Here is a 23,903-nt window from a genome sequence, read left to right as displayed (position 1 = left end):
AACAACACATTCAGGGGCATGTCTTTTTAATTTGAACACTCCACAAAAGGTAATTACTGTAAGTAATAACATTTTAGTGACCCAGATACAAGTAGTGTGGTCGCCTTGACAGCAGTGGAGGGCAATATTTTATTTCTCATCCTTTGTACAAAATACTCTCCTCTTTATGCCTTGGATATTTATACACCTTGCAACACCAAAGGTTTCTTTCTCTTGCAAAGGTGTACAGATATGAAGTTTTGCCCTGACAGTGATATGTTTAAAAAAAAATACAAACCCACCTGTCCTATATTGTGATGGGCAGAACTTAGGGAGGCTTTCCATAATTCAACCTAAAGCTGAGCTTTTGCACACCTTATCAAATGTTATGTTTTGTTGATTTTCTAAATATAAACAAGCACATATGCTCTACGTACAACATTACGTTGCACATTAATGTACAATCCAGTATGTATAGCTTCACAATATATATTAAAAAATTTTTTTTCGAAGTGTTGCATAATACACATTTTTTAAAACTAAATTCATTTTCTCTGGCTGTTCAACTAGAAAAGTGGTTCAATTTTCCACAAGAAACAGTCCCACACATCCCAAAGCATTTTCCAAAACAAAAGGCAGTCTAATTTCATATAACAGCCTTCAACAAGCAGTTTTAAACTGAGTTCAGAAACCTGCTTCTAGCAGAGGCTATACTCTGAGAAACTGAACCTCAAAATATTTTACATTCACAAGCCAGGAGTTTCAGGAGTGCTCTGGAAAAAAGAAAACATAAAAGTACAGAAATGTTCATCACTGGGTTTGGTGATGACAGAGGAGAATGGGAGGGGGAAAGAGTATAAATGGTGGGTCAGAAAAAAAGGAAATAAACAAAGCAAAATAAAAGTGCAGAGAGTATTAAGTTCTGCTAGTATGTGAGTTTGAGGGGAGATCCCAGGAGAAATCCTCTTTCATGGCAAAAGCGCTACAGCATGAGTCAGTTCTGTTCCTCTGGGGTATTCAAACAGTAGCAGTGAAATATGAAGGAAAACAGCAGGAGTGATGAGCTGCTGCAAGGCATGCAATAAGAATAAATAAATAAATAAATAAATAAATGTGCCACTATTTATTTATGGCATTCCTGACTGGCACCTTTGAGCAACAGGAATATTTGAACAACATTAGACTGTTAAAATGAAAGAAATTGCTCAAGTACCTTAGGCCTGTCTGTTTTAGGATCACTCTCCACGTTCTCCATAGCTGTGAGAGCCTCAAACCCACCCACAACTCTGAGAAGAGAAGAGGGGCAAAGAGAAGAGTGTCTTTGTTACACAGCATCGAATATACTGCTATAGTTCCTAATATTACAATAAAAAAACAGAGTTGATCTATTCATGTTCCACCCACAAATGTTTTTCTAGCCATTATTGCTAGGCTGAGCAATCTTTATAGAACAAGGCCAAACGAAACCCTTCAGTAATTGACTCAGTGTTTTGTTACATTTTCTGGTGGACTATTAATTTTAAGTAATAAATATTTTGTGCAATATTAATTTCAAACTATATTTATTGCTTGTACACGTATAATGTCACAATTTCTGGAAAGATTGTGTGTAGTTTTTGTTTAATTATCTATTGTAAATTTAATTGTGTAATAGAGCAATTAACACCAATCTGGAATTCTAGTATAGCTTCCAAAAAGGAAGCTTAGTATTACTGTAGCAAAAAAAAAAAATTTAATACATCTGTGGGATGAGTACTGATAGACCAACTTCAAAGTCAAGCAAGTCATGAAACATTCTGGGGAAAGTGCTAGATATAGTAAAGGAATCAAGTTAAGATAAGATCTCTAAACATTATAAACATTGATGTCAAAAGTCCAAGGCATAACATTCCTATCTTACAATTATTTAATTATGCTTGCTTCTTATATAGCAAGTGTTAACACTTTGTACATTTTTATAGTGTACTAACTTTTCAGGTCATCAATACAGTTTAAATATACTTTTATAGATTTTTAAAAGCAATCTACTGATTACTGACTGTAATAATTCCTTATACAGTTTATAGTGTTTGTTTAAGGGATCACACAGTTGTACACAGTATCCTTTCCTCTTTACCAGCTGTTCCTGCAGGGCCTCTGGTTGCTGTCAAAGATTTCCTTTACAAGCAGGGCATATGTCTGCAGACAGCCAATAGGCTGAGAGTTCAGGGGTGTGTGAATGTGTATGGATGTGTGTTTTGGTTATTTGCATTCTGCACATGTTCCACAAACAGCCATGTGTGTTTTGCTGAGGGCATGATTGAGCTGACTGTTTGTTTGTAGGTGCAAGGGTTAGTCTGTTCATATTTCTGTAAAGTTTCTATGATTACAGTATTAATATTAGTGTAGATATGGAGAAGTTGGGGGTTTGTGTGTGTGAAAAACTGATTTTACCAGAAACACATCCAGATTTAAAATAACATATGCAACATCTGTAAATTATATTAAATGTGTTAAATTGTTTTATTGAAAACAAAATATTCTTTGGTTAAGGATAGGCTTAGGTTTAGAAAACTCTTTTTACATATAGATGTACTTGTATATTTATGTATGTATTTACATATAGGTACATACAGATTTCTATGAAAATCTGAGAAGGCATTTTATTTATTGTATTTATTTAAGATTGTATGTATTGTCGTAGGCTGTTAAGTTCAAGCAATTCATGGAAGGGTTTATTTCCACACATTCAATGTTCAGTTTAAGCCCAGTTTACACCTTGCGATAACAGTGGTCTTATACTTCATGGCCCACTGCATGACATGCTGCAGCTAAAAGGTTTTCTCAGATATACTGGGCAATCTCCAATCTACTAAAGTCAGTGTAACATTAAGATTTTCTGGTTATAATTTCACACCGTGAAAATTGTTGCTATAATTGAAGCAAAACTGCAACTTTACTTTTTTCCTTGACCTTACAAAGATGATTATCTGTTTATCTGATGGGATCTGTATGAATAGCCTACCAGTGCTATACAAAATAAATAGGGGCATGGCATGCGTGTGTATGTGTGTGTGCGTGCATATGTGTGTATACAGGAGTTGTTGGTCCAGACTTATGCTGACAAGCCTCTGAATTCCTCAGCCAGAGCCCAAGGATTACAACTCATTGCCAAATGGGCAAGACTGTCTGAAAGGGGGCTGCAGAATGTCTGTGTTTGTGTGTGTGTGGAATGTTCTATCTGAAGAGTAGACATGCTTTCCTCTAGGATAAGCTCTGAACAGTGAGAACAGCAAACATGACATTTACCACTGCCGTAGACACTCAGCAGCACAAACACACCACAACAGTATATACATTTTCAGAAATATGTGAAAAAACATATGCAGTATATACTTCTACAAGTCAGAGTGTGAGCTGCCTCTGACCTTACATGTGCGATTGGGAGAAAACCAAAAGGTAAATAACACAGTAGTAACCAAAGAAAAAATAAACGAATTACCTTCCAAACACAGTGTGTTTACGGTCCAGGTATGTGCAGGAACGGAAGGTTATAAAACTGCAAAAAAAAAGATTGAATAATGAGCTATGGCAAGACATTTGCTATTAAAATCATGTGAAATGTGAAGAATGAGTGAAAATAACTTACAAAAAATATAACTTCTCGTAATTCAAGACATGTTCAACTTTGGTGAGTCTGTAACTTTATTACATGATTTGACTGATAACTATGTTTTACTGTTTACAAATAATGTAATACATTATGAAAATGTCTTCAAGCATAATGATCTTGCATTTTTGATGTAAGCTACCCTTAAAATCTAGTCTTAAATCATGAGCCTTATTATCCAGTAACCACATGCAAACCGTCAGTTTTATCCAGTTTTATTAAAAAGTTACAGAAGTGTGCAGTTAACATCTTGACCTGCTAGCAGACCCTTGCCATCAAAAACACAATGAATTAAAAACACTCACAACTGAGATTTATTTCTGTTTGGTCCCGAGTTAGCCATGCTGAGCACTCCTCTGCCAGTGTGAGAAAGATTAGGCATAAACTCATCCTTAAATGGTTTTCCCCAGAATGACTCTCCACCTGGTACATAGAAGGAAAGACAGAAGGCCGTAGGATAAGCAAAACACAATAAATCAACAGTGAAAAACCAAAGGAGAATATGAATTGAAAAACCAAACGTAAAGTACAAAACACTCTAGTCAATCCTGAAGGGCATCATTTTCTTGTCATAAACAGTTGTGGATGATAGACAATAACAAATTCCATGACATTAACAAGACTGCTCCTCCAATTGCTTTTACTATTTGGATTGCAGCATAGCAACAGGATATTCCTATAATAATGAAAGCTGAAAATGATTGAGAAAAGTAGATTTAATGTGCTATAATAAAATATCAGTGACACATTTAGTTTGATATCCATGACAAATGCCATAAAACTTAATGTTGCAAAGGCAAATGATTTCTGCAGGGAAAAACAAGCACAGCAAACAGTTCCAGCATTAAGGGAAACAAAATGCCTTTTATTCTTTTTTCAGCCACATCAAGTCCATCTATAATAGGAAGATTTTCTGACTCCCACAGGAATGTGATGAAAACTTAAAAAATGAAAAATGATTACAAATTTCCTGATTTATACACTTACGTGTATTTTGTTTATCACAGTAAATATACATTAAATTGTTTGCAGGGTTTGGTACCTACATCTACAAATGATTTTTAAGAAAGCTTTATTTTAAAAATTAAAAAACACTTCAGCCAACTACTTAAATAAAATTAACTATTTCCACCGCAATTCATTTTTTTACTTTATATTTTGCTACCATAATATAGCAAACCTTCTGGACAAATGCTTGGATGCCATTTATTATGAACATCTTATTGCTTTTTATTATAGAATAAACCCATTTTTTTAAACTAGCTAAGAGCCTGTTCATTTAAGTTTAAAGAAACTCTACGTCTTGCCGAAAACATCATTTCTAAGAAGAATTAAATAATTTTCATTGATACTGGGGTTAGAGACATTGAAGACTACTTCAAAAATCATGAGCTTGTGTTTTCTGAATTAATTCATGGTGGCTCTGGGGGTATGTTTAGATAACTGCTGTACAAGCCAGCTTAATTAATTGTCAAAGTAACTGGTAAATTACTTGATTGCTAATGTAACTGGTAGTGACTCACAAAATGAGATTGGTGCAGGTTTAAAACACAACATACCAGCAAGGCTTTTTCAGATATAATAAACAAACGCTTACTCCAAAGACCCCTAAAGATGCTGGACTAATTAACTCCTTTTCCAACCCATTCATACATTCTGCAGGAGAGTCCACTGTTTGTATGTGTTTGTGTGTAAGCAAAGTTCATGTGTCTTTAGACATGACACTGCAATACTCAACTAAAATAAATCTAAATTAAACTCATAAAATGTTTCACACGAAGTGGCAGATGATGCCAAGTATTATTTAGGCATAGTGCATGCAGTATGTATGAAAACCTTTATTACATATTACATTTATTACAAAGACCACTGACCTTGGATCAGGCCTTTGCTGGCCAGCTCAGCAGCTGCCGGCACCACACTGCTTACCGATCTGACTTTCTAAAAGCTGAGCACCCTCGTAAACATTCCCAGAGTGACATTTCTGCATAATTTATGCCCAAGTTGACATTTCCTACCCCCCATGCCACTGACTTGATTAAAAATGGGAGTAGAGCAAACATTCTAGGAAGTGGATGATATTCCTGTCAGGTTAAAAATAATTTGGGAACATGCAGCTTTCATCTCTGCTGTGATGATCAAGTTGATTATGTTCTGTTTGTTGCCCTGTGGGACAGATCTGACCATTTTAGCAGTCACAGTTATATCGTCCTCTGCCCCCCTGACCCTCAATCATCAAAGATGTAATTATCGATTCTTAATGTTTCTTCACTGAGGATAAAGGAGTTTCTGTAAATCAATGTAACTCACACTACAGAAGACAGTATACTGGTTCAAAGGCCAGAATCATTTCTACAACAAAGTGAAAGGTGAATCTAAGTGAATTGTGTTTGGAGAGCTGTTTAATTGTGTATGCCAGTGTGTGAGTGAGAAAGAAACTGTTGGGGATATCAAGAATTATTTAAGATTTTCTTATATTAACATTCAATGAAATGATTTTCTGACCAGACATTTAACTCCTCATTTAAATGTATGTATCAGTGTATATCAATATACAGTTTTGTTACAGAATGATTTAACATCTGCATGAGCCTGAAAAAGTACATATCAAAATTATAACATTTGTTTATATTATGATAGAAAAATTTTTTTGCAATAAATCTAATCATATAATATATTTAACTGATTAATCAGTATAGTTTTAGTTGCTCATTGTTGACCCTATGATTTTTAGATTTTCCTCTTCAAAATTTAATGTGTTTAGTTATAGACATGAGTGGACAAAATGAGATTCATCAGAATGTATATCTTTTTTTCAGTAAATCAAGTACCGTCACCTTCCAAGTCAAAATAAAAAGCTAATAAGAAAATCATTCCTGTAGACAGGCTTGACCATATTCAAAGATGAATTCCATTTGAAGACATCTTTTAGAAGTACCTAGTTTAGCCCCTTTGTAACTGGCTCCTGTGCTAGTTCAGCATTTGCTACTGTAGCTTTTGGAGAACTGTGTTTGAAGTATAACAAATTTGTTGCTGTTTGGCTAGAGCACTAACAAATGTGCTGCTCACTAAAGAGTGTCATGTGAGCAGGTGTTCAAAAGGCAGCTTTCTTGCAGCTGCAATCATGTTTCCTTGCACTGTTCGTGCTAAATATGGTAACTTCCCAGACAAGTAAATCAGAAGTAGTGTTCTGTATCTGCATTTTGTAGTGAAACTTGTATGTATCCAAATTATTTTCTGCCTAATGTTTGCTATCTATTTAGTCTTACTGCAATTTTGGGGATAGTAATGAGGTAAGAAAAAAAAAAAAAGTTTATTTCAAACTTGGGCTGCCAATATGTTATTGCAGTCAAGATTTGGTACTGAAGCAGTATGCAGTATTCTTTGAGAACCCAAGACCCCAAGAAGGCAGTAGATCTCCAGTTTGTCAACAATTGTTTGAGAAAACTTTTCAAATTTCTCTCTCTACAGTGTGTTTCATCATTAAATGATTCAAGGAAGGAATTTCAGTGCTTAAATGGCAAGGGAACAACCAAAAGCTGTGATCTCCAGTCCTTCAGAAAGCACTGCATCACAAAAGTTGTTCATCAATTAGTGATATAACCACGTGTCCAAGAGATTCTTTACATTTATGTAAATGTAAATAATTTTGGCAAACTTAGTCAAGCACTACAATTTGGAGTTCACATACACCACTTACTACATTACTATCCAAAAAAAGAAGCCTTATGTAAATCATGTTATAGAAGCAGTGTTCCAGATATTTTTAGGAAGAAAATAAACAGTGTGTGATGTGGACCAAAGACAAAAAGGACCATCCAACAAGAACAAAATCTAGAGTCTTTCATGGTTTTGGGGTTGAGTCAGTGCGCTTGGCAAAGGTAATCGACACTTCCATGATGGCAGCTTGAATGTACATTGAATGTGCATGAAAAGTACCCTGAAATCTGCATTTTCCATACTGTTCCAACTTTTTCTAATATGATGTTAGAAATATTAATGTACAGTTCTGTAATATGTTGGGTTTCTTGAGCATTCTTTATGCTCAAAAAGTACATCAACTGAGCCTTAAAATGGCAGATTGGGATGATCCATTCAAATTGGTTTCTTAGCTTAAAAAAAAAGAAAAGAAACAAAAGCAGAGCTTTACAGTGCTTTGGCCTTATTTGCAACCTTTGAGCTGATACACTGGCCACAAACTAATACACTAGTTGTTAGTTAATACAGTATCCACAATGCAATATGTCAAGATACTATGTAATACATAAGCTGTTTAGGTGGTTTAGTGTCTCAGCTTTAGATGCTCTGACTGCAGAGGAATGTACCTTTACTTCATGCTAAGCTGGCAACAACAATCAGGATTTTATCATGTCCAGGTTTGTCTAGCCCTTCATGTAACAAAAAAAAAAAAAAAAAAAAAAAAAGTGTGCAGGTGGTTAGTTTATGTATGTCACAGTTGACACAATTGACCACAACACATGACAAAATGCAACAGACTTTCTGAAGACAGAAGTCTTCCTTGTGAGACTAGAAGTTAAGATTGAGTTAGAGCGCCCAGCTCAAAAACACATAAGGCTGTTTTATGCAAACACACATACACACACATATATATATATATATATATATTAGTCAAAAACGCACACACCCACACACCAATTCACTCATGTAAAGCTGTGCAGCAGTCCATTAGGTAGGTTCATACCTACTGAAGCAGAGAGAAAAGCTCCTCTCACTGAACACATTTGTACCAGACCAAGGTCACCTTTCTGCCTTCAACTGCCAAAACTGCCAGAGATTTATATGCAGAGGTGTCTGAATATGTGTGAATGAGAAAATGATGAACAAGACCAAGAAATAGATGTTTTTGTTTGTGCCCTGTATTGCGGACTTACAAATTTAAAAGGAGGGCGGCACGGTGGTGCAGCAGGTAGTGTCGCAGTAACACAGCTTCAGGGGCCTGGAGGAGTTTGGTGTGTTCAGCAGTGTTCAGCACTACTGCTTAAACACAATTCACTGTGGTTTACAGCTAAACCGGTTTAACAGTACAGTGCTTTACTACAATGTGCAGAGGTTTGTTCTTATGTGCTTCTTTTTGGAATAAAAAAAAAAAATCCATCATCGCTCTCAAATGGGGAAAAAAAAAAAAAAAAGAATCACTCACTCACACACACACACACACACACACACACACACAAACACACACAAACACACACAAACACACACACACAAATGCCATTTTGTACATTATATCCCTCTAATATAACAATCCACCATTTACTTCCATGTAAGGCATCATAAAGACCTGAACATAACATCTGTGTTTTACATCTAAACCCAGTATACTTTTTGTTGTTTCTCTGGTACAGGCTAGTGCATTTTTAATGATGCTATCTCTATATATAGAGTGCTGGACTCTAGTGAAGTCCCTGCAGAAGGCCTTTGCTCATCAGTTCTTTAGATAAACAAGGGTATACTTGCATGGCAGCATCTCTGTGATTAAGTTCAAGTACCATAACCACTTTCTTTTATTACACCATCAGGAGCAATACATACTTTTACACTGTTACTAGAACAACCATGGGAATATCTGGCCACATATCTACAGAACCAAAGGAATTGCATTTTTCAACATTTTAATTTCTATCTATTGTTTCCTTGGTATGTGTTGAAATTACTCTCTGTTGTAACTGAGCATATTTCCCACTGAATACACTGATAACAGAAGAAAATATCTGTCTGTCGGTTTATATGATAAAGTATGTTGAGTTAACAGACTTTATATCATAGTGGGTCCTAGCACTTAATACATTAAAAATGCAGTTGAAAAAAAAAATTCTGAAGCCCTCCAAGTGGTGTTCTCTTTATCACACAATTAAAGATGCGGTTAGCAGTTGTTTAAGTAATTGTTCAATGGCGAGAAAGTTCTGGTTGCAACTGACAAAAGATTTATTTAGAGCTATGACTCACTTCACAACCGGCCTCCGTCAAAGTGGTGAATAAAATGACCTGTATAATTACCTCTACACCCACGGCTCTTCAGTGCTTTAGCACAGGAGCTGTGGCCTATCCAGAGGCAGTAAATCTTCATAAAAGTCACTTCAAATAGCACCATTCTAATGTTAAATGTACTTTTCCAAAATGAACAATCAGCCTGTGAGAGAATGGCTTTGTTATTTGTGCACAAGTGCTGTTCATCATATGCAAGAAAAAAATCTTACCTGTACCAGTGCCTGTGGGATCTCCTCCTTGAATCTAGAATAGAGAATTAACATAAACAATAATTCATATGACTCATAACTAAAAAAAAGTATCTACTGATTTACCTGTATTTACAGCATATGATATATTTCGGTCAGCATAAATCATAAAGCTCAACATGGATGCTTGCATTAACTCTCACATGTTTGTATGGCCAGCTGTCACAGGCTTAGCTAGAGAGTGAGGAGCATAAATAATGTAAGCAGGCTCAGCCTGAAAGATTAAGTTCTTCAATATACAAACATGTGGAGCAAACCAACTATTCTGTTTCAGTAGTATATCTCATATGCATGAAGCCATTATGACACAAAATCTGCTTCTGTAAACACTTTTTGACGCACACGTGTTGTGGGATCTGATGTGGATGCCTAGATAAAATATCACCCGTGTGTATAAAGAGTCACAGAGTGTGGTTCAATTCAGGTCAACTAACATCTAAGAAATTAGTACTTTTGTGATTCCTTAAGTAATGAATACACTTATCAAAATCAATATCAAGAAGAGCTAGCAGAAGATATTCCTAGGTTCTGAAATGAAATCACAGTTAAACCTCAGTTCCATTGGCGGTGGACATTATTTTGTAAAATGCATGTACAACATCTGACAAAACAGCAATTTGATACAGTTATGGACGATTTAGTGCATTAAAAAGAGTTAATATAGTTTAAATACAGTAAGCATAAATGTGCATTAAAATATTAAAAACATTTTGGGAATGTTCAGGTATTTTATTCAATAAACATATAGAGTAAATCAATCCTTACCATGAAGTTTCTAATGGAACGGTGAAATATTGTCCCATCATAGTAGCCTTTTTTACACAATTTTATGAAGTTCTCACTAGCTTTGGGCACCTTAGAGAAGGAGAAAACATGATATTATCATTCAGTAAAAACTGATTTGCCCTAACATAAAATTAAAACAAAGGGATTCTTACAAATCTTTATGTTTGCACTAGTTTTTTTTTCTGTCTTAACAATTACATTTGATTAATTTATTAAGTGCAGAAGAATCAGGTGGCTTTGATCATTATGCCAAACAAACACAGACTAAGTAAGAATTTAGAGCACATTTCACACAAACAAATGCTAGACGGCCAAGAGGATAGAAGGTAAAGGTGTAAACAGTCACTGCTGATTTGCAGGCACTTGTGCAACTCTTCAAAGAACTTAGTGATTCTGTTTGAGTTCTTCATTGATTTTCTAGGAATTTCAGCTCCTGACATATTCTTGACAGTTTTCCTGGTGTTTCTGCTCCAGGCTATAATGAAGCAGCCAAACAAGCCATCTCAAGTCAGTCATTAAAGTAGATATATTATGGCATATTTCTACTATTCTGTACTTAATGTTAATGGTAGTGGCAGCCAAATATCAGCCAGAATTATTAGACTAAGAAATGTTAAAAACGCCTGAAACATGCAATTCTGATCATATGGTGGTTGATACTGCTTCATCCATTAAACTGAAATGGAGTAAAATGTTCACATTCTGCTCAATGGCAAACCATTTTAATGTGATGTCGATTGAGGAAAAATTATGACAGAGATAATATGTCATATGATGAGTAAGGACCATTTCTCTTTGCAGGAAAACTGGTGTAAAGACTCTTCAAAATAATCCAAAAGGCAAATGGTATTTTAAGATTAGAATTTGAAAACCTTGCCTCACCACACACTTTGAACAAAACCACTGCGTTCACTGAAAAAATTGTGTTTGCCCTGGATATCAAAAACATGGCACAAAAGTCAATAGTATTTTATTATTATTGTTATTATTATTATTATTATTATTATTATTATTATTATTATTATTATTATATTTTAAAATTATGGGTCAAATAAGTTATTTCAAAATTATTCTGATACAACTCAAAACACACATATTCAAACAGCTATGAGAATAATTTACTGCAGAATAAAAGCTCATTACACAAGCCCATAAAAAATTAACAATTAGTTAATTAAATAAATAATACCAGCAGGCATTTAATTCAATGACTTTCAAGAGAAACATGCTGGGATAATCTGAACAGCAACTGGTTCTTTCATAGACTGTCAAAGTGTAAAATGTGGAGAAGGAGAGGAAAGTGGTAGACAAAAACAAAATGTTAATTCATAAACAGTGAGCTTCAAATAGAAACCCAGCACAGTGGAAGGAGGGGGGAGAGGGGTGGAGCCAGGGGAGGAGCCACACAAAGGCAGAGGGTTATTTTCTTATCACTGTGACTTCTTTTCTTTATCCTGATTTGACAAGCTGACTGCCAATAGGAGGAGGCAAAAATAGCTCCTGGTTACTGGGGGCAAGACTGGAGAGGGTTGTCACTATGCCTGCAAGGCAGCCTTTACTTCACCCCCCGCTGACGGACACAAAAACACACACACACACACACACACACAAACAAAACCATTCTGGCACACACCATTCTCTCTCTCTCTCACATACATACACACAGACAGACACTTTCATCAGGAGGCCTACATTGGTTTTCATGAACAGGCAGAGAAAAGAAAGCAAAAAAGACATAAAAAGAAGGAATGTATTATCACAGTTTAGTAAGCAGTCCGTGATGTTTACCTTTAAATTTAATACCATATTGTATTTGGTAAAGAGTTATTCCACATTTTGTGTAAATTCATACAGAATGTAAACAAACACATTCCAAAACTGCACACGACAGAGAAACAATTCTTTACAGTGTTTCAGATAAAAACCATGAACTAGATTGTCCAGAAAATAAAACATTTAACTTATTACTCTCAAAACAACAGGTGAATTTACAAAATATATCTAAGTGGATATGAGTGATGTTTGTATTGATTAAAAAAATATTCAAAGAGACATGATTTTTTTGGATTTGTGGCTTCTATCATTACCATCACGGTAAGAATTACACATTTCTCATCAAAAACATCACTAAATACTTTTTATAATCATAAATATTGAATGACGTCAAAATTTTATAAACTGGAATTCCCCTTTAAATGAACAAATTTTGCACTAACTAACCACTTCAGTGTTTATAACATGCCCTAATTGTCTGTTTGTGCCTGTATAACCCTAAGCCTTATCTAACAATCAGAGACAGTTTTCCCTGTATTCAAAGCCCTTATACACATGCAATAATTAAATGTTTAACTTTAATTTGAGAACATTACGCGGCCATTTTCCCTAATTAACTACATAAAAGACTCCTCACTTGGGATGGCAACTGGAAAACTTGTAGAAAATCAGCAAGCTCTTTTAGCTTTCCTCCAGAGACAGAACAATTATGCACACTACATACCCAATACAATTACAGTTTACCTACAGTAGTTTGGAAGCTTGAAATGGCTGGACAGGTCCTGTAATAGAATCGGTTTCCAAATATCGTGTTTTTTCCAAAAGTAGGAATGACTATCTTTCTTTATAAAGATATTTCACTACTAATGATTAATATTGTTCAAAGAATTATGTTGCTTTTAGTCTTAAATTAAAACACTTAAATTTGCTTTCCAACTTTAATTACTCTAGCCGTACAGCATTGAAGAATTTACATATATCCTTGCAAAGGTATGATTCTACTACAGGAACATTTGTACACTATATAAACCTCGTCTTTTGTATAAATTATTCTGACAATATTATTTATTATATAATAAAATAAACACACACACACACATATATAAGTGCCCGGTCACCTTATCACAATGCAGTTCCAGATTCAAGTCTCCTTTGTTTGTGTGAAGGCGAACATAACCCTTCTTCTTCACATACTTGTAGCGTACTGTATCGTCTGCTATGGCATCTGAAAAAAGTGGGAGAGAAAGGAGGATTTCATTTTCCATTTCAGAGAACTGTCTAGAACATGAAGAGAAAAGGTCACTCACATACAAGTTTGTAATTATGTCTCATAGAGTCTACTGCATTAATGCTACCATGAGTAACATTTGCTCCAACATGGACTGGTTCACTGATATAATGAATGGCTGATAATACTGCCAGATGTTGATGGCACTTATTATGTTTGTTACTATCAGCAAAATTATTACTCGTTATGTGGTGATTAATATCAACACCAATATATTCAGTCTATTAAAAAAAGGTATTCAGATTTCCTGAAAAAAAAAAATGGGGACATTAAAATGCAATAGAAATATTAACTGTGATTTGTTAACTCCTTTAAAACTTTATTAAACTGACAAAACTCAAAGAAAATATTTCCAATGATTTCTCTTACCACCTTGTGCTTTGTAAATATAAATACATTTTACATTAACTGCCTGCATCACACACCAAAAAAGCAAATTTTACAGAAAATTCATGTCATACATTACACTATAAACATCATCCTATAACATAATTCTATCATAAGATAGAAGGCAAAAAAGAAGTCTTTTCCAAAGGCCCAGCTTTGCATATAAAATAGAGTTTAAAAAAATGCAAGATTGGAAAGAATTTATATCTTTTATCATCTAACATAAACAATGTGCAGTGTTGCAGACCACAAATTATAAATGTGTTGATATTTACAAAACTCAAAGAGAATTGATTTTATTGCATTTTACAAAATGTCGCAACCTTTCTGGATTTGGTGCTTGTAATAGTTTACATGTGCAGCAAACATTTTATGAAGACAATTAAATATAGATTACATTCAAAATGCTATATTCTTATCATGATGAATGGATAAAAAGAAGTTATTCATCATTAGTTGAGCCAAAAATAAACTTTTTTTTTTTTTTTACACATGTACACATATAATAGTTCTCCATATAATAATTTTCACTCAAACATACATATAATAATTCTCCATTGCATGAAAGTTATTGCTTTGTATATACATTTTTTGTGTATAGATATTTGTATTATGTTTAAGAGCACTCGAGCATAGTAAAAATTGTGAAAAAAATGTGAACATGACTGTAAACTGTGTTTAAAAACAAAGAAACAAAAACTACCTGCTTCATGTATGGTGGCTGGCGTCATAGCAGTGGAAGTAAAAGAGGCAGACACTCTACCTGTGGAGTAATGAGCCTAAAATAAGAAAGCGGGGAGGGGAGGGGAAAAAAAAAAAAAGAGAGATCACTGACAGTGGAATATGGAAATAATTTTTTTCTTCTTGAAGATCTGAAACTAAACTTCGATCGAAGGGTCAAAGTGTGATTGTGAAAGAGGAAGTAAGCACAGGTCACAGCCAGAGTTGAAGATTCAAGTGCCCTCTTTTCTCCTCCTCTCATACTCTGAGCCACTCTAATGGCACAAATGACTTCTCACCTGTAACAGGCACTGTTCAAGAAACAGTGAAGTGTTTGTTTAATGTACTGTCTGTCTGCTGCATTTGCAGCATAAGGTCAGTTTCCACAGAGAATGATTAATATGTTGCACCATTCTTAGAACGGAAAAGTATAGAAGACTTATTCACATGAAAGACACAATAAAAGTCAGTGGGCAGATGTTAACACAACTTCTCATTGGCTTCAACTGTGAGTGAATGTAATTTCCCTGTACTTGGTGATAGAATAGTTTCCTTTAACTTCCTCTATTTAGTAAGAGAAAATAAATCTCATTCACTTGAAGCACACATTTAATAGAAGCCAAAGGACTGTTGTTTTAGCTTCAGTTTCAATGCCTACTCACTGGTGTGTAAGAGTATACTGAGTCAACAAGCAACAGTTCTTTTCTAAGTACATGAAAATTAGTCTGTAGTAATCATCCATATGCTTCAAAAATTTGGCTAAAAAAAGCTGGTGTTTTCTGTCAATGAATGATGATTCTCAACAGCAGAACTGTTCCCTCTCTTTATTTCCTTGTGTTATCACAATTTATGGTAATGTCCAGATGCGTCATTCTGAAAACCTCAGTGTCCTGTAGTGGCCTGCTGCTTCTCTCCACTGCAGAAAGATGCATGACACTCCAGCAAAGAAGCCAAGCTTGTCAGGAAGTATTAGAGTGAGCTACACACACATAGCTATGCTATAATGCTGTCCAAGCACACATTCCACCCATCTAAAAGCAACACAAACCAGAAGAGATGCCAACGTTTAACAAGCAGAGGACATCCTTGGGATGTATTAAGATATTTAGGGATTTCAGTCTAAAAATCAAACAAATTCAATAATGTGCAAACATCAGAGATTAATTTCCATTTACTGACTTTCCCATCAAAATTGTTTTTATGTACATTTAGTAGTTAGATATAAATTTCCTCCAAGGTATCTCTCTAAGGAGATTTGATAAGAAGGGGAAAAGTCAAAGTAAAATGTATAGAAAAAAAGTTTCCAAAACTAGGCTTTGGTTATATTTAGCTATTGAAGCTCCTTTTTTGTCAAATATATTTTCTGCTTCATCCTGATGCAACATGTTTACAATTTCAGTTTTGACTACAAATTAGATAAATCAAAGCATAGAAACTATTTCTATCCATTATAACCATTTCTAAGCAGACAAAATCTAGTTAATCCCTGGTTAATTTTAACCAAGCATGCATTTTTACATCCTGATTTTATGAATTTTCCATATACGTCTACTTTTTATTCATGGCATCGCAGCTTGACCCAACACCGAAGCAGTGAAAAAAAAGGGCTGACCTCAGATTTTACGATTAGAATTAAGGACAAACTAAGCTTGAATGCCAGGCTATTTACGTAGCAGTGTGTCAAATCCAGCAGTGGCCTGGCTGAAATAACCTGGCATTCATGCCCACAGCCCAGCCAATTAAAGCAACAGTTTTGTGTGAATAGGCTGAGCTAGCAAAGTTAATATAGCTGAAAGCATGGGGGCAGATGTGCCAGAACCTGAGCTAATATAAGTGGAGGAAAGAAAGGCCAATGTAATGTACTCAGTGCACAGAACAGCCACAGCACAGAAAACGTACAAGGGCTTGACTCATGATGAGTCAGAATTCTGGACACAGCTAAAGCCTGTTAGTCACTGGCTTATAACATGTAAGAAAATGTGTGTTCTTTTTCAATATTCAAGCTCTCAAATAAGGCATGACAACATGATCAATTTGTCATGCATTATGACAGTTGCTGTCATCTTGACGTTGGCTTGTACTGTGAGCATTTATGCTCCCGTGTCGCGTTTTGTGGACTGTGAGAGGCGTTATCTTCTGCTCCAGTTACTGTGTGATGGTGGCAGTGTCTGAGAGGCAGGATTCACCTTATAATGCAGTCACTCTCTTTCACATACACAGACACACAAGCAAGATGACCCACTTCATAGCACAGAAGTGTCTAAGGCAAACCCAGTCATGAAGAAAATCAAATAACAATAGCAAATACCTCACAAACCAAAACAATGCATTGCTCATACACCACACCTTAAAAACTATGCAGTAAAAAGCAATGTAGCTCTTTTAGTTTCTTAAGGATTCTTTCAAATAACGGATGCACTGACCATCTACATGCTGTATTTTAAATGCAATAGTATTTTTTTTTATTATGGTATGACTGCTGCTTCTTCATCTGTTCAATATTTAAAAAAAAATCTGATTTTCAGTGTCAGTATGATGTATTTAAGTTCTGTGATTATGCAAAACCCAGCTCCAATATTAAAACAATATTCTGCGATTTTTAGTTCTCTTACACATATATTACCCAAAAATTGTAACAAGAAATTACTTTAAAAATGTTGTGGCTGACCAAAATCTGTACTAAAATCTGGTGAAAGTATTGTCAAAAAGTTCAAAGAAGACCATTGCAGAATGTAAGATGGCAAAGAATTTAGGTCTATCGTTCATAATACTGTGAAAAGATTAAGGAAATCCAGATGAATTCAAAAAAGTCCGTTTGGGGCAAGGCTGGAAACCACTGCTGAATGAGTGTGACCTTTAAGCTCTCACATGACATTGCATAAGAAACTGTCATGCTACAGACATATAAAAGCCACATGGGCTCGGGAGTACACGGGAAAACCACTGTCACAGTTTGCTGCTGCATAAAGAAATGCAACCTGAAACAGTGATTTTAGTGACTTGTGCTGCCACTGAGGTTAAGTATTCTTCTAGTAAATACTTGATCAGGAAGATAAAGCTGGGTTTATTTCTGCTTGTGCTACAAGAGTGCAACTTCGAAAGACATAGCTTAATTGTGATAATAGTGAAAATAGTTCTTTGACCGGTTCTCTGATGAAGAAAAATTGGTTCTGCTGTGGCATAACTGCAAAGAACCTTTTTTAGTGCCTTTATTTCTTTAAGTTTAAAAAAAGGTCGTTCATATCTCATCTCAGCCGTAAGCTTTAAACGTTAGAAAAGAGAAGCAGGACAGCCACTAAACTACAATTTTAATTATGTTTTAGCTTTTTAGCTAGGCCCACTTTTCAGGTCTGGAGTATATTTACCAACATGTAAACAGCATGTAAATAATATGCAAATAGCGTAATGTTCTTAAAAATACTCATGTGTGTGTTCATGGAGTAGATGTCAACAAAACAATTCAAAAGCTTGCTTGCCTGCTGCTTCTTTTTTTTTTTTACTACCTAATTCAGCTACACTACATGTGACAGACGTCACAACACCAAGACAGAATGGGCCTGTAATATTTGTATTGTTAAAACCTACACTCTGCCAGTCAAAAACCGAACTCAGCTCTTAAGTCATCAAAAGAATCATAAATGAAACAAAAGAGAAGTCACATACGAGAAATTATTTCCTTCCTCTACAAAAAATGCAGAGAAAGAAAAAGGCTGGCACTCTCATAGAGCTTTCTGCACGCTGTACTTACTGCATTGAGTTTATCTGTCTTTTTGGCCTCAGGCTCTTTCATGGTAGAGGCTAGCAGATCATCTCCCTTATACTCCTTATAGAGCTCAGCCAGGGTCTCTCTCGTCTCCAGATTCGTGCTTTTCAGGTGATATGCTGGGTCCTGTTTAGCTTTTTCTTCATCTACAAAAAGAGGAAAATCAGACAATATGGTTGATTATATGATGGATATATATATAAAGTTAGAAGTTATAAATATATATATATAAAAAAAAAATAGATAAATAAAACCTTGCATTCCAAAAATGCATTGCAAACAAGAATCTGTGACATGTTAATTCTCTGGAAGTTTTATATGAATTAAAAAGCACTAAAAGGTTTCATTATCTTCAGTAAACAAACTGATTGTATTTTGTAAATATAAGCACTTAGATTTTGATGCCTAAAACACACCAAAAGCTGTGACACATGTAACACTGTTACATGCAGTTTAGATTTTTATTTTTGAACTAAGGACACTAATTGTTACATTTTGCAAGTGGAATTTTTGTGCATTCACAAGATTGATATAAGAGCTCAGCTGTTCAACAGTCCCTGGTTGTTGCTGAGTTTCTCCTCTTCATGACGTACCAAAGGAAAAGGGCCAGTCAAATGCATGTAGTCTGTGTCTATGAAGCCATGTAGTTGTAGCATGTACAGAATGAGACATGACATTGTCCTGCTAAAAAAACATGGATTCCCAGGAAAACAAGCCATCTTGCCAGTAGTCTATGCCTCTCTGAAAACCCAGTGTGGAACTGTATGTTTGAGTGAAAAGCCTACTATAGTTTGTTCATGGTTCAAGTGTTAATTGTCTGCTGTTTCATTTTCTTTAACTTTCAATATGTTTTTTGCTTTCATGGAAAGTTTGATGTTTCCCAAATTTGCATTCAGCTCCTCCTTAAGTGATATAACTGTAACAACAAAAATAAGTCACTGTTTCCCATCTATGGAACAGGAATAGAGCAACATCTTCATCTCTTTTCAATGTTCTGATATCTTGCCATTAACCATATGCCTCCAGATGCTGTTTCCCATTTTCCGGGCCAGGGCTGCGTGGAAACAGCAGGCAAACAGACAAGAGCTAGCAAACACTCTGAATTTTATAAAAAGTGTATTGGATTAAAATTGTGAACATCAACTTTCAATGATAACAGACAATGTGGCTCCAAAGACGATGTGGTTACATTTATCACTGTAGCATGTCAGTCAGGTGCAATTTTTTATGCAGTGCCATCTCAGGGCTCAGAGGCCCAGCTCATTCAACATTTGTGTCCAGCCTAACCCTACATGGACTGGTATTTCTCTAGGTCACTTCACATATTAAGTAGATGATGAGAGACCTAAATTCTTTGCAATCTTACACTGAAAAAAAATGTCCTGTTTGGACTATTTGGAATTTGGCATAAAGTGATGAGAAACTTCCTATTTACACTGGCAAAGACTAAGCATTTTGTGAATGCTCCTTTCATAATTTTTGTATTCACCTACTTATAGTGTAATGTTTCAAAACAATGAGACAACTTTTCACTTTTATTTTGCTCCCTCCCAAATTCTCTCGAGTGCTTTGCAGGCATCAAATTCAAATTTTTTATATGTTTATTCTTAAAGTTGGTTAGTAAACACTGGAATATATATTCTTTGTACTTTTGTCAGTGAAATAAAATTTCAAGAATAAATAAAAACGTAATTAATTTTAAACAATGTTGCAAAGGTTTCCAGACCTTCTGGCGTTTGTATGTCTGTGTCAGAATCTAAAATATGCTATTAGAGAAAAGAATCAACTTAGCATGTTTGAGGCTTGTGCATGATGTGCATAATGCATATAGTATACCACACAATTCATGATAATAATGATAATAACAACAACAACAACGATATAAACTTGAATTTATAGACCGTCATTATATTACTCAATGTTCTATTACCCAATTACTATTACTCTTACAAAAATAAAGATGCTACAATGGTTCTCTGAATAATGCCATAGAAGAACCACGTTTGATTCGATAAACAACAATTTTTGCCAATATATTTAAACTGGTAAAAGACCTTAAGATCAAGTGATGGATTTTTAAACATATAAAAGATTCTTCACACTCACATATCTCTTAAACACAGTTCCTTATTCAACCAAATATGTCTCTTCTATGGTATCGATCAAAGAACCCTTTGTAGCAGCTTTTTTTTTAAAGAGAAGGGAGGATGTAATAATTATAAAATAAATAAATGAATAAATAAGGAGAGAAAGACAGAGAGAGAGAGAGAGAGAGAGAGAGAGAGGGGAGTGAAAGAGAGAGATGACACTTAGAACAGACACTTAGGACAATGGTAATTGCTATAAGCCTCTTTCTTTTATCTTTCGTAGTCACATTGGCCTTTTCACTTCAAGGCAAAACCATATAAAACTTTGAACACGAAGCATGTCTTAACGGAAAAATAATATTTAAGGGGACAACTATGTAAATCTGATGTGACTGAACTATTACAATACAGCAATACATACTGTGTCCATTTTTTTCCCCATCATAGTACATTAGCTGCGCTGAACTATGACAGGCAGGTCCTATGGGGCGGACTTTTCAATTCACTGTGCTGGCTAACAGAGTGAGTTCTGGTCTTAGATTTTGCCCTTCACACTTCATTCAGCTGAAATGGCCCCTTGATAAGATCTGCCTCATTGCCTAATTAATCTATTCAAACCACCATGGCTAGAGTAATCTGCATTACACGGTTACTTAATCAAACTTAACAGCTCTAATCCCACGATGAGAAGGTACTGAACATCAACATAATGCATGAGAGTCACTTCCCTGAACTGATGGCCAACACAAAAAGTCTACATCTTGTGTTGAATTATTCAGAAAATATCTTTACCAGATAGATAGATGGTGGTTAATAAAACCCGGCATACAATGTGTGATTTTGGCCAGATTTAAAAGCCAGACTTAGCCAACTGAATTTTAGGATTATTCACAATTTTGCTTGGTCCATGTCTCCTCTCTGATTTTGTGGAATTACAACATGTAGCATTGTAAAAGTCAGAAAAAAATAGACTTTCTCAAGATTTTTGTTACACAGGGTGTCATTCTGCTGAACTGTGTGTTTGTATGTAGACAAATCTCCGCTGAGTTTCACACGCAGTGTGCGAGTTTATCACCAATAAACACGATTTCCAAAATTGCACAGTGTATTTATGGCTTAACATATATCAAGTAATGCAATTTCTAATATGAATTTTTATCTAACATTATTAAAATGAATAAATCATGGAATATGCATTGAAATGAAAAAACTAACCAGGGTCCAAAACTTTCAAGTTGTTCTTCACATGGAAAAAGTTGGAGACGTTGAATTTATCCAAATTAGTTGGGTCCTAGAACACAATCGATGAAGAATGATTTGGTTATCAACCTGTTTTCCATCAATATAGAAATATTTAATCCAAACATTATACAAATACATGAGACAAGGTCTGCCTACACTCTGGTTAATATGTTATGAAAATTTACAAAATAGCACATTGGCTCTATCATTCAGTGACCCACCAATCAAGAGTGTGCGATCCAAACAGGTCAAAGAGTGTATCCAGAATCCAGCAGGGCAGTGTGCCCATCCCGCATCACAATTTCACTGCCCTGTTCTCGCCAACACCAGCATAAAACCCCATCAAACTGACCCTAATGCCACTTGTCCTAATAAAAACCAAAAATATTTGACCCCATATTCTAATCTAACACCTTCATATGCCTAAATAACTTGCCTCATGTCTTCTTCTGTCTCTTGCTATTTTAAAAACACTGCTGTGATCTTCCTGTACCACCACAAATTCAAAAAGATCTGACACAGAACAGAAAGAGTCTGTCTCACTGTCCTGTCCCATTTCTGTGTCTAACTCTCTCTCTCTCACACACACAAAATCTGAACACTATCATTACTGGAAAAATTATAAAAGACGTTTACATGCACAATATTAATATAAAGTGTTTGGGGATACAATGTTAGTTTTTTGGGAAAACTAACAATGTAATTTATCAGTTAAAGGGGAACATTACTTGTTTTATTTTTTTGAAATACAAACTAATTTATATAATTAAGATGTACACTAAAACTTCAAGAAGTCTTCAGATGTTGGACACACAAATCTCCAAGAGATTATGGTGCTTTGGAAATGTTCACAGTAGTGGAAATCACCAATTTATTGGGGATATTGTCCAGATACTGATAACCATCAATATCAATATGCCTTCACTATTTAGGTAATAGAGACCCAAACTATCTCTATAACAGATGGAATTTATTGTTTCAAAGCAAAACCTCAATAATTTTGCTAAAGCCAGATTCCTGTTGCCATCACTCTGTTTATAAAAAAAATGTTAGCTGTTCCAGAAGCAGTTTAACATGAGGATTAACATATCACACACAGGCATAAGTCTAAATCATCAAAGGGCCTTTCCACAAGATTGCATCATCTGATAAGGCTTTGTGACTAGTTTACTATAATATACTGCTGCAGGGCACTCCTGTAATACAGGCATTTCTAAATATACATACACGAACACATACATGTATTCCACAAACACACTTCCATCTTTCAGACACATACCTGCAGTGTGATGATGTCCTGACGAGTAAATACCTCATCAGTCAACAGGTCTTTGTAACTTTTTGTCTTGATATTTAATTGCTCCACAGCCTAGAAAACACAATTTTTTTTACATGTGTGTGTGTGGCCACAATAACGTGTACATTTTTAGCCAACAGCTACTGAAGTCTGCCAACAATACATAGTTCAATAATACTGAACTATGCCAATAACAGTCATGCACTTGAACTATGAGGATAATGTAGCTATATAGTACAAGTTTAATTATCCTATACACTCACGTATATAAATATGTGGCACTTTGTAGGACAAGAGCATACTGATACATCTCAGTATTATAATTTCAATTTTAACATTAGATTCATTAGGCATAAAAGCATGTCTCATTAGAGAACCACTTTTGCAAATAAAAGCTGAATGATGATGCTATAAAACCTAATTTAAACATAATTTAAAGGTTAGAGGAAGAACCTGCAATTTGGGGTAAGTATGTGATAACGTAGGCATGAAGTTTGCAAGATTCTGATCTGTTGGTTTTCATTTTTTGTTAGCTATATCAGCCTCATAGCTTCAGTGCAAAACAGGTGGTCAGGAACACCACACAAGTCTTGGTTGATCACCAAGATTTTAATGTAAACATAAAAGCGTGTGATTATTTTATTGCATGTATTTTCTTAACACACAAAATATATG

At 35.1% G+C, this 23,903-nt stretch overlaps 1 protein-coding gene across 1 annotated transcript in view; it reads right to left on the bottom strand.

The window, feature by feature from the left end:
* Positions 1 to 23,903, bottom strand: part of LOC136678792 (RING-type E3 ubiquitin-protein ligase PPIL2-like) — a 41,042-nt gene that overhangs the window by 5,573 nt on the left and 11,566 nt on the right. The window contains exons 8-17 of the mRNA XM_066656929.1: positions 23,211 to 23,300; positions 21,905 to 21,980; positions 18,588 to 18,748; positions 14,823 to 14,898; positions 13,563 to 13,669; positions 10,651 to 10,740; positions 9,847 to 9,880; positions 3,934 to 4,051; positions 3,461 to 3,517; positions 1,193 to 1,265 (exon numbers count right to left, since the gene is read on the bottom strand). Of these exons, the coding sequence (XP_066513026.1) occupies positions 1,193 to 1,265; positions 3,461 to 3,517; positions 3,934 to 4,051; positions 9,847 to 9,880; positions 10,651 to 10,740; positions 13,563 to 13,669; positions 14,823 to 14,898; positions 18,588 to 18,748; positions 21,905 to 21,980; positions 23,211 to 23,300 (882 nt within the window). The remainder of the gene's footprint in view (positions 1 to 1,192; positions 1,266 to 3,460; positions 3,518 to 3,933; positions 4,052 to 9,846; positions 9,881 to 10,650; positions 10,741 to 13,562; positions 13,670 to 14,822; positions 14,899 to 18,587; positions 18,749 to 21,904; positions 21,981 to 23,210; positions 23,301 to 23,903) is intronic.

This window comes from Hoplias malabaricus, chromosome Y (assembly GCF_029633855.1).
Source record: "Hoplias malabaricus isolate fHopMal1 chromosome Y, fHopMal1.hap1, whole genome shotgun sequence".
NCBI classification, from domain to species: Eukaryota; Metazoa; Chordata; class Actinopteri; order Characiformes; family Erythrinidae; genus Hoplias; species Hoplias malabaricus.
Note: the sequence above shows the minus strand (reverse complement) of the source record. Positions and strands in the feature narration are given on the sequence as shown.